The sequence below is a fragment of the Cryptomeria japonica genome, chromosome 10 (assembly GCF_030272615.1).
Source record: "Cryptomeria japonica chromosome 10, Sugi_1.0, whole genome shotgun sequence".
NCBI classification, from domain to species: domain Eukaryota; kingdom Viridiplantae; phylum Streptophyta; class Pinopsida; order Cupressales; family Cupressaceae; genus Cryptomeria; species Cryptomeria japonica.
Genome location: NC_081414.1, coordinates 411,101,984 through 411,122,196, shown reverse-complemented (window position 1 = coordinate 411,122,196; position 20,213 = coordinate 411,101,984). Strand labels below are relative to the sequence as shown.

General features: G+C 38.1%; 1 protein-coding gene across 4 annotated transcripts in view; it reads right to left on the bottom strand.

Moving 5' to 3' along the window:
* LOC131038536 (uncharacterized) overlaps positions 1 to 20,213 on the bottom strand; it is a 226,548-nt gene that overhangs the window by 206,213 nt on the left and 122 nt on the right. For all 4 annotated transcript variants that reach the window (XM_057970993.2, XM_057970992.2, XM_057970994.2 and 1 more), the window contains exons 1-3: positions 20,131 to 20,213; positions 13,605 to 13,661; positions 1,874 to 1,926 (exon numbers count right to left, since the gene is read on the bottom strand). The exon at positions 20,131 to 20,213 is cut by the window's right edge. In XM_057970993.2, the coding sequence (XP_057826976.1) occupies positions 1,874 to 1,926; positions 13,605 to 13,661; positions 20,131 to 20,213 (193 nt within the window). The remainder of the gene's footprint in view (positions 1 to 1,873; positions 1,927 to 13,604; positions 13,662 to 20,130) is intronic.

Sequence of the window (20,213 nt, the reverse complement as noted above, 5' to 3'; positions counted from 1 at the left end):
AAATTTATTATAATTCGACAACTTAAATTTTAATTATTTAATTAATTTCTAATGTCCAAATAAAGGGGACATTACACAGAGAGAAAAATGTACATATATATATATATATTTGGGGTTATGGTAGGAATTTCATAGGAATCAATATAGATTTGAAATAAAATTAATCAATTAATTATATGATTGTTTTTTCTAAAGTTTTGTTAATATTTTTTTAATGTTTATATTTTAATAATAGTAATATTGGTGATTTTCCTAATATTTGATTGGCTTATGTTGAATGAAATTATGATTTAAAATTATTTTTTACTAGATTTTTAAAGAGTTTTTTCAAAGATTTATAAAAAAAAATTCAAAGTTTTTTTTTTACAGTAAATTATGTATCTTGAAATATTAATTCTATTAATAATATTTAGTGCATTGATATTACAATATCCCGGTGGGATGAGGGCATTCAACAAACATGTAAGGTGCAAATTCATCAAGAAGTCAATATAGAAAATCTATTTCTTGTTTATTGTTTTTGTAATTTTAAAGCTTCTCGAAAAAATTATCGTGAATGATGATTTATAATTTTTCAAAAATCATTTTAATTGTAATAGTGAAAGAAAAGGGCAACTTGAAAGTTGATAGAAACTTGGCACCATTTGATTGCATCTATATTGTTGCATAGTTTTGTTTGATAGAAATCTTGAAAAGAGTATGGTCCTACTCAATATATCTATCCTAGTCTTTTCTCTATGTTTTTTGAAAGTTTTCATTATTTGTTTGAGGGATTGGAAAACACTTATTAATATCTTAGCTAGTTTTTGGTGTGCAAGTTTCAAATATAGATTAACAAAAATCTTGGATAGAGATAGTGTACACACATTAGAGATTGATTTGTTAGTTACTACAATCTATAAATTGTAAAATTGCTTTCATCCTAAGTAACATGGTAGTGAGAAAGCTTGACTTGTTTATGCTAAAAGAGTGTCATTAGTAACTTGTACATGCTATAGATTGAAGTTAACATCCATCTTTTTGGTTTCTATCTCTTTGTCTCTTTCTCTCTATCTCTCCCTCAACCTCTTCCACTCTATTCATCTATCTCCTTATCTTTATCTCTCTATTTTTACCTCTCCCTCTACCTTTCTCTATCTCTCTATCTATTTCTCTACCCTTCTATCTTCATCTCTACTTTTATCTACTCTAAACTAACCACACTATTGGCAAGAACTTGACACATTGAATCTCTTGTTAAACATGTCTTCACTCAATAAACCATGAAAAAGGCAGATTAAGCACAGAAAACACAATAATGAAAACTCTCAAAATGAGTAAACTTTTTCAAATGATGGAATTTGTAAATCATGCAGCATGCTCGAATTTACGATCTAGATGGAGGGCTAATGTCGAGCTCAACAATATAATGGTGTTTTATTATATGTTATTACTCATCTTTATATGTGAATATGCCAAAACCTAAATACAACAATTTTCAGAAGTCAACATCTAGTAGGAGATCTAAAGTTGATTAGGCATCGTGGATGACTAGAATTGAATCTAGTCTTAAAATTCTCAGATGGCTGGTTCTTGCTTGAGAAAGGCTTCCTAGCAAACACAGGCCAGTCAGGATAGGTCTTTCAATAAGGTCTGTGTTCAGTGTGGCTAACAAAAGAACCTCAAGCATATATTTAGGGAGTTTAACCCAATGACTTCCAAGACAGCCTAATCTTTATTTAGCAGGCCTACATGGTGAACTCTGCTTTTGTTGACGGTCTGTGTGGATGCTTGGGTCTGTAATCCAGCTTTATTCTCTTTTTTTGCTTAGGGAAATAATACAAAAAGAAACATCTCTTTCAGGATAAAATCCTACCATGTCACGTTTCATTACCTGTGCAGTTGGAGCTTTTTTCCTTTGTCCTGATAACCAGCTTATCCACTCAACTGGATGTTTTGACCAGAAGACAACATATTAGAACTTGGATACTATCATGTCATACACTGTAACCATAATACAGGACATCTTTTATGCCAAACATCATCAAGATCATACCAGGATCAATTTAAAAACAAAATCCACTGCTAGAAGAGTTCATAAATGTAAAATAAGACAGTTCTAGAGAATAATCAATATTTTATCCATCAGCAATCTAGTTTTGCCAAGCTTTTAGAATCAGATGCACTGCCAACTTTAAAAATTTCCAAATGTCAACATGTCAGTTTCTCTACCTATGAAAGTTAATATTATTCATTATGAGTTCTATATGTCTGAAATTCATGGATATTGGACAAAACAATTTCATTTCCTGACAAATTTTGGAGGCACGGAGAATATAAATTCAATGCAGAAAACAGGAAACTGGACTAAGCATTGAGACGTTATCTATCACAGAGAACTCTTATGGTTATCAATAGAAGGAAGGCAGCTTCCTCGAATGAAGCTTTCTTGTGAATTCTTTGAATTGTAACCTTGTGATCTGCCCAGGTATGCCCAAGAGACAACACTACTCAAACTTGTTTATATATGTCATGTAGGGAAGCAAATACCAGAGTAATAGTGTGCAAGCACAAAATTGTTAAAATAGATTAAGTACAGAAGCAGATCTAAAAGTAATAGGATGCAAGCATTACTCAGAGTGCTTAAAAAACAAGAGATTCGAGAGAAAGAACTCACCATGTTAGAACTGTAAATTGCAAGATTGTATTTTGCAAATGTTTTGTATATGATTCTAGAGGTTGGATGTGTTACAAAATGTCTATCTATGCTATCTTATTTTCAACTTTCATTCAATCTATGAAAGAATAGCTAAACTACACTAACATTCAAAAGCGACACATGAAGGAATATCTTGGCAGTTTCAAAAAAACACAACCATTCGCCTCAATTTGCCTATTTTGTCTTTCTTTGGAAACATTGTGGATGGCATTTATAGAATTCTGAAGTATAAATGAAAAGGTGTTAGGGTGTCACTGTATGCCAACATGTTCCATCAGAGGTCTCAAAACTTGGTTAAGCTTACATATGGAATGAAATAAACACATTGCCCAACAAGTCAATCAAAGTCTCAGATTATCCTAGAGCAGTTGGCCTTTGTTGATAAGAAATTGTCCCCATTGCAACAAGTTATTGAACAATAAGTGGAAACAGAGTTGCACCTTGAACTTCTATTAGTTATGTTCATTGACAAGTTACACAACCTGCATTGACAATCTGATAAAGGGTATCTCTTTATTTTTGTGTATTTTCCTCTGTATCAATTACTTGATCCACTTCCACTAAAGTGTTACAATTAGGATTGGTTTCTGCTAGCTAAAGTGAACATGCAACATCTGGTTTGTTGGAAAGGAAGAGCACAATAGGATTGCATTGCCTATTAGATGCAAACAAAGATAAGCTAGAAGATTCCTCTTGAAAACATTATTTTTGACTTTCTTAGTAATAGTCTATAAGCAACATCAAAGAGAGGAGATTTTGCAGTGAAGTCATGTGAATCTTTGTAGACAGCAGATATGATGCGAATAAATAAATAATACTTTGTTTTGTTTAAATAATGGCAATGTAATGAACTAAGGGATAGTTGGTAGTTACCAGCAGTTGGCACTCTTAACCAACCACCGAGTGGTATATATATCTCATGTTGTATCGGGAGCGGGGATGTTAATTATTGTACTCATTATATGTTTGGAAATACAAGATAAATATATCTTCCATATGTTGCTGTGAATTCTGTATTGTTCGTGTTTCTGTTACATTTTTGTTTACTTCCAGTAGTTAAAGCACATATCCCGTAGGGAGTAAACATTTTGGCACCGTTGCCGATACGAACTCGAAGATCAGTATGATAGCAGGCAGTATGAACGCATAATGGGCCGATCATTCAAACAACAAGTACATGTAAATGAAAGTGACAACGAAGAAGTGGTAACACAAGAAGAAGCACAGGAAGATCGATTGACGGAAGACTTAGTAGATCTGTGGGAAATTTTGGTCACAGTACGTGTAGAGGGAAGCTTGGGAGCGAGCGGTCCCTAAAGGCACAGTACACAACGAGCTCACAATGAATCCTAAACCAACCGTCGAGTGGTATATATATATATATATATATATATATATATATATATCTTATGTTGTATCGGGAGCGGAAATGTTAATTATTGTACTCATTACATATTTGGGAATACAAGATAAATATTTTTGCCATATGTTGCAGTGAATTCTGTATTGTTCGTGTTTTTGTTACATTGCTGTTTACTTTCAGTAGTTAAAGCACATATCCCGTAGGGAGTAAACATTTTGGCACAGATGCCGATACGAACTTGGAGATCAGTATGATGACAAGCAGTATGCACACGTAATGGGCCAATCATTTGATGAAAGATGCCAACTAGGAATTGACACAATCTGATTGGTTTGCTGATTGGTTTGTTTAAATGAATTCTTTGACCAGCGAGTAGTTGTTTAGGGTTTTAATGAAGTTTTGAATTTTTATTGCGTTTTAAGAGTTTTAGAGCAATAGTTTGAATGATGCAACTTGGAAATGCAATACAAAATAAATACAACTACTGAAATTAAGTTTCAGAATTCCTGACTTTTTATTAAATATTGATACTGGAGCTTTCAATGTGCAACAATAGCTCCAATGAACTTTATTTATCTTAGCAAGAATTATCAAAACATTTATTGAGAAGATTTGCAGATCAGGTACAAATTCCACAGTGTTGTCAGGCTAGACCCTCAAATTATGACTATTTTCCCCAATGAAATGCTCATATAGCTCACATATGTACCATAATAGCTGAGATATCAAGTGATCTGCTGTTATTAATAATCAACAATGAAATCTGAAACAACTACAGTGATTAGAAACCCTCAAAATATTTATTTTGGCTCCCCAAGCAAAGTAGATGGTACGGCCCAGCTAGGAATGGTACGGCCTGCCAAAATAACCATCAAACTCGCTGGAAAATGCTTGTATCTTGCCCAGATCAGAAATTGAGCCAATGAATCTGCTGTTACCATCAAAATACTCCTGAATTTGGCCCTCAATGACCTGATATATGTTTCCCTTGTATGCCAATATGTTGTATGGTGAGAGGGGATACGTCCTAACACCTGAAATTGGAGGTTTTTGTCCCCAGATTTGCTCTCAGACCTCTGCCAAACTGTTGCAGACCTGCTGATAGGAAGAATATCACAAAAAAATGAATAATCCCAATGCCAAAATGAATCCTCACGGGTTGCTAAATGCTTTTCCCAAGCTTGGCGCCCACCCTAAGGAAGATTCTATGATTCCATTGGAATCTTCTCCTCCAAAAACTTACGCCCACCTTGAAGGATTATTTTCTCATTCAAAAATGGCCCCTTTTTAATATTATTAATTGATGCCTAGGTAGGTGTGCAAAGGGAAATAACTTATAATTCATCATTAACCTTTTAATTCCCCTTTTAATAAAGTTGCTTTATGGAGTGAGTTTATTTTTTTGAAAAAGTAACTTTATAATGTCACTTTTTAATTAAAGTCACTTTATAAAATGTTTCTATTTTTAGAAAAAAGTGACTCATAATGAACTATTATAAAGTTTTCACCTTATAAGCTTCCAAGGCCCAATAAATGGCTAAGTATAGGTTCCCCTAGGTTAGCCAATCATCTCCTAACCTTTGTAGTTCACCTGCGGATATGGCTATTAGGTGAATCTAAGCATCTAGATGATGTCCTGGAAAGTAGGGACATTACATTCGAACAGAAAGTACGTGTAAATTAAAGTGACAACGAAGAAGTGGTAACACAAGAAGAAGCACAGGAAGATCAATTGACAGAAGACTTGGTAGATCTCTGGAAAGTTTCAGTCACACAGTACATGCAAAGGGAAGCTTGGGAGCAAGCGGTCCTTGAAGGCACGGCATGTGACGAACTCACAGTGAACCCTACGGTCTTCGATCTTCTCGGAAGAATCCCAAGGTTGTTGGCACGGAACCTGATTGAATTGCAGGACCGACGAGAGGGAGACTAACCGAGACCAACGTTAGCAACAAATACTACAACGATATGATGAGAGGACTCATAGGGAAGAAGAAGAGCAAGATACTAGTAGATGCCATACCCCCAGCAATTAATGCCCCTACAACCAAATAAAGACTGACGTACCAAAAACACCTGAGATGAAGGGAAGGGATTGGTAAGATCTCTCCGCCTGAGAGAGCAAAGTGACAGCAGACGACGGTTACGAGGAATCGTCGAAGGTTCGACGAGTCCAGCAAGTAGTAGGAGTCAGAGTGCCAGCCGAAGCCGTAGTCAGGAGAGAGAAAGACCGCATACATGGGGTGAGTTGGAAAAGGTCGCCAGGAACCTAACACTCAAGAATGACGAAATAAGTGAAGATCTTACTGACCAAGCCAGTAGCCAAACCGTACACTCTACTTCAAGTGAAGACTCGAAACCTAGTACCAATACCAGCAGCTCATTTGTATAGTCGGTACGTAACGAAGACGAAAGGAACCTAAAGGCAGAAGTTGTAGAACTTTTTGAAATAAACCTATACCGTATCGGGAATTTGTCCCTCACATAGCAACCAAGAATAGGAGGACCTAGACCGAAGACTCTAGGGAAAAGAGAATATAGAAGTGAAGAAGGTAACCAAGGTGTAGAAGACGCAGAAGGTGGACACGCACAAAGCTCACACATGGCTGAGAGTGCAAGAGAGGCACAAAAACGTGGATGAGAGCAAGGCAGTCCCATCTGGTCAAATACACACGGTACCTTCCCAATGTAGACAATGTTGAACACCCAGGAGAGGCAAAAACTCCCAGAATTCACAGGGGATGGATCAGAGGATCTAGTTAGCCATTGCAAGCCCTGCATAACAATATGGGAGGCGAATAGTCAAGATGACCAGGATTACTGGCTGAAGGCATTTCCCGCTACCCTGCAAGGAATTAACATCGACTGGTATACAGACCTAGAGGCTTAGAACAAGACGAGATGGAGTGAATTGAGGAAAGCATTTCAAGACGAATTCAAACTACTAAGGGATGATGATGAGATTGTTGCAAAAATTTACAACACCAGACAAGGCAAGAACAAGAATGTGCGAGCATACAATTGTAGGCTCAAGGAATTGTTGAAGATGGAAAACAAACCAGCGGATGGACTCAAGAAACAGTGGTTTGTCGAAGGATTGATCCCTTCCTTGAAGAAAAAAATGAGGGTAGTGCCACCATCCTCATACGCAGATGCTTACAATCGAGCAATGGACATAGAAAGTGAGAATAAGACATCTCGAGGAAAGAAGAAAGCCAATGATGATAATAGTACCGGAGAAAGCAGCGACGACGAATCAAAGACCGTACAAGCTCTACAGACGGACATGTTGCTAATGATGAACTAAAGGCGGAGAAAGAGGGCGATATGGACGGTAAAGAGTTGTGGTGCACTGACTACAAGGTAGGTCATACAAAGGCTACTTGCCCAAAGAAGTCATTCTATGACATATGTCAGGTATTGGGACATTCCATCAAGGAATGCCTGTACAATCCCAAAACAAGAAGCACACAAGCGCTCTTCACCTAAGGGGAACAAACAACTCCTCCAGCCACACATCCAAAACCACTTGCCAACTCAATAGCATCTCTTGGAGTGTATCGAAACAACAAGCAACGGAACAATAATAGCAATAACAACACCCCACAAAGGAGAATACAGTATGATACAAACGGTAGACCCATGATCCAATGTTGGCACTGCAATGAGGGGGGTCACTTCACGCAGGATTGTCAGAGTGGCCAAAGTAACAATGCGGGGTTGCTTTACAAATGGTGTGGATCCAGAAATCACAAAGACATCAACTGCCTGAAACAAAGAGGGGTGAATATGCTGGACATGGAGCCAGATGAGAAAATACTAGCGATTACCAAACTCCAAACTAAGAAGGGAGTATACCCAAACCCTCGTATAGAGAAGCAAAGACTTTCGGAGGCCAAGGATGACGTTGAACGGCCGATGGCAGAAAAAAGAAGGGTGTCCAACGAAGCCGCCAATACTCCACTACAGTTGGAGTCGGAGAAAACTACCATAAGACAGAGGTTGCAAGCCATTGTACCCGTACGGGTATCCGACCTTCTATAAACCATGCCGCAACTAAAGATGGCCATTACAAATGTAGTCGGTGACGATGCAATCGGCTAGGAGCCCAACAAGACAACGAATAAGCCAGCAAGCAGCCTGGCCACTAACCCGTTGTTGCTGACGGTGAGCATTGGGAGGAAACTGGCCATAGTCGAGATAGAGATAATGGGATGCAAGATGACAAACACCATCGTCGATGGAGGCTCAAGCGTGAACATACTACCAAAGGAGACATGGAAGGGGCTTGGCAAGCCAACACTCTAGCCACCAACATTCGATCTGGTAGGTGTTGATCAACATGGCATCAAACCACTCGAGACGCTCAGGGCACAGAAGGTCACCATTGGCACTTAGCATTTCTTTTTGGACTTTGTCGTCATCCCACTGGAGAAGAAGGCGTACAACACCCTCCTTGGAAGAGGTTGGCTAATAATGGCGAAAGCAAACCAATTGAAAGAAGAATAAACTCTCTATTGAGAGTGACAGGAGGAAGTACGTCGTCGACCTACAAAGCCAGGCAGTAAGTCTGGAGTTGGCATCAAACTTAAAGTCTAAGAATTGAGAGTCTGAGACAGACAAAAGAGAACCCAACAATGAAAGGGTGTTGGAGCTCAGAAGTTGTTCAAAGGATGAAACAAGCTCCCTCAAAGGGTTGTTTCATTGGCAAATGGAAGACTATGAATTTTTCCACCCCGAGTATAACATGTTTCAAATCGAGGAAATTGAAGAAGTTGCTACGGAGATCAAATTAATTGGTATGGAAAAGGCCACCTTCCCTCCGAAATACGAAGAGTACAAGGAGGGAGTTGCAAGAGTAGATGAAATGCCTACTCAGTGGTTCGAGAGGGATAAGATGATAAGGTATGAGGAACGCAACATAAAGAAGATTGACCTAGGGGAACAAGACAACCCGAAGGTGATATTGGTAAGGGACGACTAGAACCCCGTATTCAAGGCAGCAGTATTCAGAATCTTCATGGAGAACAACGATGTCTTTACATGGACATACAAGGACCTTAAAGGGGTACCCCCGGTGTTGTGTGTGCATAGGATACCTCTTGTATCGGGTGCACAATGCGTACGAAAGAGACCATATAGAATGAATAAAAATCACCGGCTAAAGTGCAAGAAGAAATTGAGAAGATATTGGAAGCGGGTATCATTTTCAAAGTAGAAACAAGTGATGGGTCTCACCAATCGTAATATCCCTGAAGAAGGAAGCGAATAAAATCCGGATTTGTGTGGACTTTCAATGCCTTAATGTCGTCACAATCAAAGACCCCTTTCTAATCCCGTTTACGAATAGTATACTGGAGGAGGTGGAAGGCCATGAGATGTACTCGTTCATGGATGGGTTTTTCGGGTACAAGCAAATCAACATCGCTAAGGAGGACAACCACATTCGTAGTGGAGGATGGAGTGTACGCGTACAACCGGATGCCGTAGGGGCTATGCAACGCACCAACCACCTTCTAGAGGATAATATTGCACATCTTTGACAAAATGTCCATGGGCAACATTAAGGCTTTTCTGGATGATTGGTCTATTTACTATGGACTAGAGACCCACCTCACTGTGCTGAGGGAATGTATGGAGAGGTGTCGAAAGGCATGATTGGCTCTCAACCTGAAGAAATGTTGATTCATGGTACTGCAAGGCAAACTTCTTGGTCACATAGTCTATAAGGAGGGATTGAAGAGAGACCCGAACAAGGTGAAGGTCATCATTAAGATGGAGAGTCTCGAGGATGTGGCAAGAGTCAAATCCTTCCTCAAACACGTGGGTTGTTATCAGAGGTTCATCAAGGGCTTCGCATAGACGTCATATCTGTTGGACGCAATTTGGAGGTTGTTCTTCAAAGGCTTCAAAATATCCTGACACTGCTACACCATGTCCCTAGCTTGAGGGGCTTTGCTATCACCAAACATCAAATCTACAAAGTTGGGAGCCTCATAACCATACAATGCCATGAAAGGAGACATCCTGATGGACATGTAATAAGAGGAGTTGTAGCAATATTCTCCCAAATGTAGCCATCTCACCCATCCTTTCTGCTGCTTCAAGACATAGTTTCTGAGATAGCCTTCCAACCATTTGTTCACGATCTTTGTTTGCCCATCAGTCCGTGGGTGATAACTAGTGCTTGGGGTAAGCACTGTGCCACACAATCTAAAAACTTCTTGCCAAAAATTGCTTAGGAACTTGTTGTCCCTGTCACTTACAATTATTTTGGGCAGCCCATGCAATCTAAACACCTCATGAAAGAAAACATCAGCAACCTGAGCTGCTGTAAATGAGCTGGTAATGGCGAAAAAATGAGCAAACTTAGTCAATCGGTCCACCACTACATAGATACAATCCTTGCAATTAGCTCTAGGCAACCTAGAGATGAAATCCATCAAGATACTTTCCCATTTTTGATTGGGAATAGGTAGAGGTTGCAACAAACCAGCTGGGTGAATGTGCTCATTTTTGTTCATCTGGCAAGTGTGACACTCCTTTATGTAGTTCAACACTTCATGTTTCAAGCCCTTCCAAGAGAACCTCTCACGAATTCGCTTGTAGGTTTTGAAATATCCTTGATGACCAGCAAGAGGAACATCATGGAAAGTCTGTAGAATCTTCTTTTTGAGCTGAGATTCAAGTAATAGAAATATTCTTTCCTTGTAAAGTATCAAGTCATCAACCACCTTGTACCTTTCATCATGAAAAGTACCCTCAATAATGCTGGTTGCAAACTGTTTTTTGCCATAATCAGCAAGCAACAAGTCCCTCCAATCAGGTGTTAGCTCGCACAAAGAGCTCAAATGGGGTCTTCTTGATAATGCATCAGCTACAATATTGTTTTCGCCTTTGACATACTCGATGTCAAAATCGTAAGCTTGTAGCTTACTTACCCACTTCTGCTGCCTTTCATTTGAATCCTTCTGATGCATGAAGTGTTTAAGACTATTATGGTCAATCTTAACCACGAATTTGCTCCCCACCAAGTATTGCCTAAACTTGGTCAATGTGTGCATGATTGCAAGCATCTCCTTGTCATAGATGGAGTATGTCTTCTCAGCTAATCTTAATTTTCTACTTTCAAACACAATCGGATGCTTGCCTTGCATCAATACAACACCAACTCCTTCTCTCGATGCATCACATTGAAGCTCAAAAGGCTTGGAGAAATCAGGTAGAGCCAAAACAGGGCACGTGCTCAAGATTTCTTTGAACTTGTCAAAAACTCCCTATGCCTTTTCTAACCATTTAAAAGCTCCTTTCTTAGTGAGGTCCGTGATGGGGGCAGCCAACTGAGAATAACCCTTCACAACCCTTCTGTAAAAACCACATAAACCCAAGAACCCCTTCAGATGTGTCAAGTTCTCAGGTGGAGGCCAATCAACAATTGCCTTGATCTTCTCAGGATCAACCTTAACTCCCTCTGGGCTGATGATATGGCCAAGGTAAAGCAAAAATGCATTTAGTATGTAGAAAAATGAGCACGGCTACTGATGTTGTTGAGCAATTCAATGTGGATATTTTTAATGAGTATTTTCAAACAATGCTATCATGTTTTTGTCTAGTAGGAGTATAATGATAGGGTTGTCAATGAGGACACTATTGTATTCATTTGTGACTTGTTCCAATCCTATAGCCCTCTTATATAAGATTTTGGTGTATATGTATCCTAGGAGACAGACAACAAACTAATGAAGTATAAGACAAGTAACCACCCAATTATTTCAAGCATTACTTTGTGTTGTACCTCCTATATTTGTACACCCATGTGAAGGTTTGGCCAAAGAAATGAGAGGTAAATAAATATGCCATTGATGTGAGGACACAAAGGATTTTAGAAAAAAATCTTCAAATATGCTGCAAACATATGGAGAGACACTTCAATGAGGCTGAATTAAATAGGTTTGAGGATTATTTTGTTACTCTACTATACAAAATCACTTTTGGTAGGAATAGCGAAAGGCTAAGACTTGTAGGAACAAAACTAATGAGGCTCAACCAATATTTGACCTCAATGAATTCTGGCCACAATTGATTTGATTGGTGGATGGAATCAACTTGTATCTATTAAAGCCTATGGATCAAAAATAGCTCCTTACGTTTTACCTCTACACATTCCTTTAAGACTTTTGTGCATGGATTTTGGAGTTGTGGGAAAACATGCATTGTTGATTTTCACACTAGAGATAGGGGACTTCAACTTTGAACATCGATGTGCTCTTCAGAAGGCAACCTCGCTCTTGCTGAAATTTTGTATGGATAATAGGACTCTCAAGAGCTATGACCCTAAGAGATTAATCTCAAGAACGAAGATATCCATTGGTTGAAGAATTGGATATGCCCATGAAATGGACAAAATTCAAAATCTCTCTAGAATTATTGGAGAGAAGAAATATTTGGATTAGGTTTAAAACCATTTAGGTTGGGAATAAAAAGGCAAACTGTGTTTGCTCTGGAGCTTTATCACACATCGACAAGCAGAAGGGCAGGGTACAGACAAGAGAGCATATTGTTGTTGACACAGAGGACATAGCTAAGGGAGTCTTCCCACAAACTAAAGAACAAGATGAGCCTTAAAGACAGCCAAAAAAACTTGGAAATTATTCAAGTCCCTAAGACCCATGAATGCCAAGATTAATGATTGGTGGATCATCAGGCACTACTCAGTGATGATGAATCCATCAGACAAAAGAATTCAAAAAAATTGTTCTTGCTTATGGATTTCAGCAAGACAAGGATGCGTTTGGATCACTGATGAGGCTAATGAGGTCCTGAGGACGAGTACTTCTAAGATTGATATAGATAACATGACATTAAAAATTGTGGCTGCTTGTTGTTGCCAAGATGGACATTGTCCAGCAATTGTCCTTCACAAAATGATGTTGTGGTACAACACCAGCAAGGTTTTTGAGCAAAACTTGAACTCGGTGGTAACACACTGCACCCATTTCCTGTAAAATCAAGTGTCTTTAATGTTACATTAATTTATCAAAGTAATCCACCTGAGGACTTCTGTCAAAGTAAAGCCAGAGCAAAATACTTGATGTTATAGGGTATCAATGATCATTGATCCTGGGTCATTTAGTTGATAATAATTGTGATTACTTAACTGTCTTGATAGACCATGAAGTGTCTCCCAAAGTTGATGTATAATTTCTTTTCAATTTAATAATCTGACATTTGGAAAATTTCCAGTGTAGAAGAATATCTCTATACTGCTGAATATAGTATGAAATTGAATGGTGGTAGAATTCATATTGGACTTTATATAGATCTAATTATTTTGTGACATTTATCAAATAATAATTAAAGAATTTAATCAGTAATTGTGTTGGCAACCAAGTGATCTCTCAAGTTTTTCTGGCCAAAGGATTTTAAACAAAAACCCCAAAAACTGCAAAATGGACTTCTTCAAAAATAGTAAATTCATTCTAATTCAGAAACAAAATTGAGGAAAAATATTTGAAAACTAAAAGTGTGGATCTCAGAGCTAACCTGGTAATGTAGTAGGATCTGAGTCATTCTCAAATTCCACCCATCTCTTTTCTTTTACTGCAGTAAAAGAAAAAAATTAATACAGAAGCAAAAGTACATCTAAACAATTTAAACTAGTCTGAAGAAGAGTACTGAATGATATCTCGTATGGCATTGGATGCAGCTACTTAAAAATAATACGGAAATAAAATACTTTCAGCAGTCTCCTAGAAATTTGCTTAAATAGTTTTTGACTAGCTCTTTGGTTTGTAAGTCAGAAGGTAATTAGATGCAATGCTTTTTGTATCTAACGAGATATGACTACCACATATTTTTCTATTTTCCAATGAAAAAACTCAACTCTTTTCAAGAGTCTCAATTTTTATTTCTTATTTTCTTATTATTAGTTGTTATTTTCTAGATATTTTGATTTTTTTCAAAACTTTACTAAGGGAAAGTTTGTATCCAACTGTAGACATAGACAATCAAAATGTCAACTCTAAGGTGAATAATATGGATTCTATGAACAACCCAATGGGTGGAATTTACAAAACAGACGACAATTATAAAAAGAAGAAGAGGAAAGAGCCTGCTTCCAATCAACAAACAGCACAAACATAAGAGTTCACAATAAAAGACATTAAATAAGTTATTAAGAAATTGACATTAAGGCTCAGACCATAGATGGTCTTCAAGCATAATATCTAAATTAGAAGCAGAAACAATAGATTGTGCATGCAAAAATATTCTATGGAGATTAACCATGAGTCTTCTTTATAGAAAGCAAGGGAAATGTTGCAAAATGAGTTGAAAACATTTGGATTTTGTGACATTGAGTTAACATTTTTATTTGTCTCTTTCAAGAGAACATAAAATGAAACATGTATAACAGAACCATTCTTCAAATTATAAGGAGAAGTTCCCTATGATCTAAAATCTAAGACTATAAACAAAATATACATATATGTACACTATACAAGATTTCAATAAGGTTTCACATTAAAAGAAAATTGTTAAATGACTATTTTTCACCCCAGATGCAAGCTCTAGATTCTCAACATCAAGGTCTACAGTGAGATTTTCACATTTATAGAGGATTAAAAATTCAAGCTCAAACGAGCACAACTTTCTACTGGCTCAAACATTGGCCAATATTTGGCTGTAAACAAAGATTTACAAAAAAATAATGTTGTCCTCACTTTTTGTAAAATAAAACGAGGGCAACCTATACGAAATTTTCTTTTAAAAAAATTCTTATTGTGGTTCCTCTAATGCATGTTTTTCGATGAAAATTTGTGCCTTGTTTAGTGTTTAAGCTTTTAGGCGAGTTTTGGTCTTTTAGATAGATTTTTAATGCTTTTTGGTTATGTGTTTTTGCTCTTTTTTGCCTCAATTCGGGTTTCTAGCCTCTATTTGCAAGTTGTAGGGACTTTTTGAAGCTATTACAAGTCATTTTTTTTTATTACTTGTAATGGGGTTCTTATAACCCAATTTTTAGTCTTGGGGGTCTTAGGATTGCAAGTGCAAGTGAAACATATTCACTTGCAGTCGGGTCTCTAAGGCTCAACTACAAGTAAGCATGTTTCATTTTTTAAGTTTTAAGTTCTTTTTATTACTTGTAATGGGTGAAAAATAACCCGATTACATTTAGGCTTTTTTTATGAAAAAAAAATTGTTTTTACTTGCTATCGGGTTTGTATAACCCGATTGCAAGTGTTCTTTTGCTTAAACACTTTTCCAAGTGTCTTTGCATTTGCAACAAGTCGTTTAAAACCCAACTCCCATGATTCCTGGTTGCATTTTTTAAGGAGTTCATTTAATACACTAGTCTTTGTATCCAAGGAGTGTTTTTCTTTCACCTATTTGAGATCCTTCAAGAGTTTCAAGTTTCATTCATCTTTCAAGGTTGCATTGGTGGTTCAAGAATTTCTTCTCAAAGGTTTTTGCTTCCAGGTATGTGTCGATTTCCTCATAATTTCAGTTGATTTCCTCATAATTTCAGTTATCTTCCCTCCTTGGGTTTGTATTTTGATCTCTTGCATTATTCTTGTTTCGGTTTTTCTGCCGTGGGATTTTGTGAAGTCATATCGTGGGGTTTTAAGTTGCAATCAAATCAACGTGTTCTTAGCATAAGTGTTTCCCCTTGCATCCTTGCGCCAAGTGAATACGCCTCCATTCATCTTTCCTTGATGATCCGCTTCGCTCCATTCTTTCCACGCGATACATCCGCTTCTATACTTGCTATCGGGTTATTTAGACCCGATTGCAAGTTCACCCTGGCACATTTGCTCTTACTCGCAATCGGGTTTTCATAACCCGATAGCAAGTATTTTCCGTCACTTACCAGATGCATTCATTATTTTTTATATGTGATTGCAAGTTGTTTCAAGTCATTTGCAAGTATTCATCACTTGCAATTGGGTCCTCAAGACCCGATTGCAAGGCATCCTCCCTATTATACTGAAATCACAGTCAAGCTCTCAATGCAAGTTCTTCCCCTCACAACGCATAAATTAAAATTGGATCTCCCTTTCATACGTGCAAGCAATGCAAACCAAGAATACTTGCATGGGCGTAATATTTCAAAAATGAAAAGAAGCTTGTAGACCCGATTACAAGCGGGTCATTTATATGTTAAAGCAAGTGATCAAGTTCAATAAATTTTGCAAATGTTGTGCAGCTTGTAGTCGGATCTTGGAAACCCGACTACAAGTTTGCATTGTTTTACCTTCCTTTTGTAACTTGCAATCGGGTCTTCAAGACCCGGCTGCAAGTGTAAGATTTGTCTTTGCATCTAAGCTTATCACATACCATCATGATCAATATGCTTTACAAAAGGTTTATATCACAGTCACTTGTGGTCAGGTCTTGGAGACCCGATTACAAGTACCCATTATTGCTTGTTGTCAAAATATATGCTCACACTTGTGGTCGGGTCTTGGAGACCCGATTGCAAGTGCAAGTTATAACATTTTGTCCACTCCAGTCACCTTCACAAGACCCAATTTCCACTCCCATTATTGTCCAAGCTCATCCATAAAGCATCTTTGAGTCAGTTCAAGTTGTTTCTTGATAAAATCCTTCCTAAGTTGTTGTGTGAGCATTAGTTTTCAAGGTTTGAAGACTATGGAATCTCCAGTTGTTGTTGAAGATGTTCTTACTCTTCTAAGTTTTCAGCACAGTGTTGCAGATTCTTGTTCGGTGTCAGAAGAGCCAGCATCACCCCAAACAAGAAAATGAAATACAAGTGCGACAAATATCAAAATGAGGTTGCTCCCACTCAGGTGGTTTCTCTCATTGATAAGATCCGGGACACAGAGATCGAACACGTTGACATGTTCGAATTTCTAGAAAGAACGGATGTTCACCAACTCATGGGGTGTAGTTACTCCTAAACAACCATATTCATTTGATTTCATCTTTTCCAGTAGCTGCCTTAGAACCTGAGTTCATGCTTGCATGTGCTGCTCTTTTGACTGAGAAACAAGGACAATCAGGGATGAAGATGGGAATGTTATAATCAGATTGAATCCAGAAACAATCGACAAGATCTTCAAAGTCCCTGCAGGTCCTGTATATGATGATATCACTATGAAGAGTGCCTTGGATCATAACAATCAGAGAAGGTTAGATTGCATCAGGCACATTAATGCTAAGTGGCTGAAAACTCCCCGGACTTGCTTTTCCAGATGGCCTAAGTTATATCGCTGCGACTTCATTGAAAAAGTAGGTGACATGATCACGCTTCTTAGCAGGATAATGGGGTTGAAGCATTCCAATGTGTTTGAAATTTGGATGTACAAGTACATTGAGGTCATGAGGAAGGGGTAATCTCACATTTTCTAGGGAGAAATCATCAGTGACAACTTATGCGAGCAACTTTCACAAATTCCCACTTCTTTCACTTTTTATATGAATTCATACTTGGTGTATATTGCAACGTCACTTAGACAATTTCCAAGTCTTTCTACCAAGGGCGATAGGTCGCTAGTGCCAGTATGGAAGTACTATGATCAGTTGACTCTGAGGCCCAGTAGACTTCATTACAGAAGAGTGCAGGACGCATTCTTTGGTCACTCCATGTGTCTCTTTGACAAAACGCTCAAGAATAGAAGAGTTTTTGAGGCTGCATGGAAAAAAGTAAATGAGTATGGATGTTGTTCTTGCAGTTTCCAACTTTCACCAACATGAGGGTTGGATGTTTTGAGGGGCAGCCATACATGTTACCCCGGTATCCCACTGATAAGATTCTTTTGATGGAGTTGGCAAGACAGTTGATGGTAGTTCATGCATTACAGCTTGCCAATCATAAGTTGGGTATCAATATTTCTTCACACAATCCATTGCAGATTGGTCGATATTCCTTAAACACTTATGCGAGGGCTAAGGCAATGGAAAGTGAACTTCAGGAGATCAGGTTGAAAAAGTTTATAGCAAGGAAGGATTTTGATTAACGAGGGATGAAGGACAAGATCAAGAGGCCCTTCACCCATGTCCATCGTCTGGAGGATATCTGGATTGATCTCTGCACTGAAGAGGAAATCCGGAGGATGGATTACAGCAGGCTAACCTTGGAGCAAATTGTTGATCTTGATTTAACCAGGATTCCAGAAGGCATGGTAGATGATGGAAAGATCCTTGATCTAGAATACCTTGAGCAAAGAGTGGAAGAAGCTCCTCTTCCTTCTCCACAATGGCCCAGAAAGGAATGTGACTCGATCATTGACCCCATTCTTGCTAACACTAATACTTGGCTCAAGGATAATAATGTTAAGACTATCAAGGTCAAAGTTGAAAAAGGAAATGATTTAGCTGGGCCTATTGGGCATAGTTCCGAGGTCAGGATTAAGTCTAAAGAAGGTGTCACTTCTTCTAACACAAGAATCAAGTTGAGAGTCAGCAGGGCTTCAGTTATATCCCTCCCCCAGAAGTCTCACTAAAAGGGAAGGAAAAACCAGAAGTGCAAATACAGGTTATTGATGCTGACAATGATACTCATGAGGAGAATACAATAGGATCACCTCCTTCTGTAGGTTTGGAGCCTCCTCATACAACCCTTCCCCAATTATCACTAGATGTGCCTATTTCTCCAATTGATACGGATGTAGATTCTTTCTCCACTGTTCATGTGGAACCTGTGGAACCAAGTACATCTACCTGTACTAGCATGGAAGTACCTGTTAAGATCTCTCACGGTGGCTTGGAGAATATTTTTGACGTGAATCCCTCATATGCCATCCTGTCCAATGTTTCCCTTTCTGAGATCGATACTTCTGCAATGAGTTTTGATATATTCATGACAGAAGCAAGTCATGAATTACCACCTGAGCAAAGGATTGACGCTATCCACACAAAAGCTTCTCCTCGAGTCACAACTATGGTATAGGTAGAGCCTATTTCTTCAGGTAGTGCCAGTGCTAGTGCCAATGCAACTCCCAGATTGTGGATCTTCTAATTTACCACAACATTTGGAGGATGATGATGAAATGTTTTATGACCCATCTGATATTTGATCAATGATGGTTGATTGTTGACACTTGATATTATTATTTTTGAACTAAAACATTAATATGGTGTTGTATTTACTATTTTGCTATGTTATTTGAACTAAAACTTTAATATACATCATGATAGGCGAGTTTTGACTATTAATATGTTGGTGTATTTTGCTATGTTATTTGAATATTAGCATAGTGGTGTATTTTGACCTTACTGCATACATGTAATTTTTTTATTTTTATATGTTTTTGTACTAAAGAAACCAAAACCTCCAAAAAAAAATTGACCAAACCCACAAACCTGAACCTGAGCCCAAACCCAGACCGGCAACTTAGATTGCAAGGAAATAAGTTCGTAAAATTGTTACTTCCAGCAAAGGACCCCTCCAGATTAAACTGAAGATCCTTGCTAGTATAGATTGGGCTCGTTTTAACAATTATTCCTCTTGCTCCAAAATTATGATTTTCCCCCTAATCTAACTTGTTTCAGAAGCCATGTTTCTGCTTCGTCCTTACTGTGTATTTTAAGTTGTTTCTTATCGGTAAGATGACCACAGTTTATGCTAGAGTTACACAGTGCGACTCCAGAGACCTGGGCAGCCACATCTAACATCGAAAGAGTACAAAATTTGAATAGTATATAAAGTAAATAGAAAGCATCGGCAGTAACACGATGTTAAACGTCTGCTTGTGAGCTTCTAAAGAAGACCTGGTACACTAAATTGATGCCTCGTAAGACTGAATGAAGAAAATGACTTAAAAGATGTGTTTTTTTTGCTAGGACAACATTCAGAGCCCTATATACGTTAGGGGATTGGCTATGTTATTTCCCGCAAAGAGTTAGATTTGTGTTCGTAGCACGCAATGGTACGGAATTTCTTTTCTTTTCTGTTACCGCGATTTCGTGGTTTAATGGATATTAGAAGAGGGATCATCGAGGCAAAAATAAGTTGGCGTGATTTGCTTCGTTTTCCGGAACGGATAAATTAACAAAGTTAGTGAGAGTATAGAATAGAACAAGGGGAAAGGAGAATAGGTGAGAAACCTACAGGCGCCATCGACGTCTTCTGTTCGTACAAAATAGCGATTGCCGCTCTTGTCAATGCCAACCATGTTGCCGGAGCGGAACAAT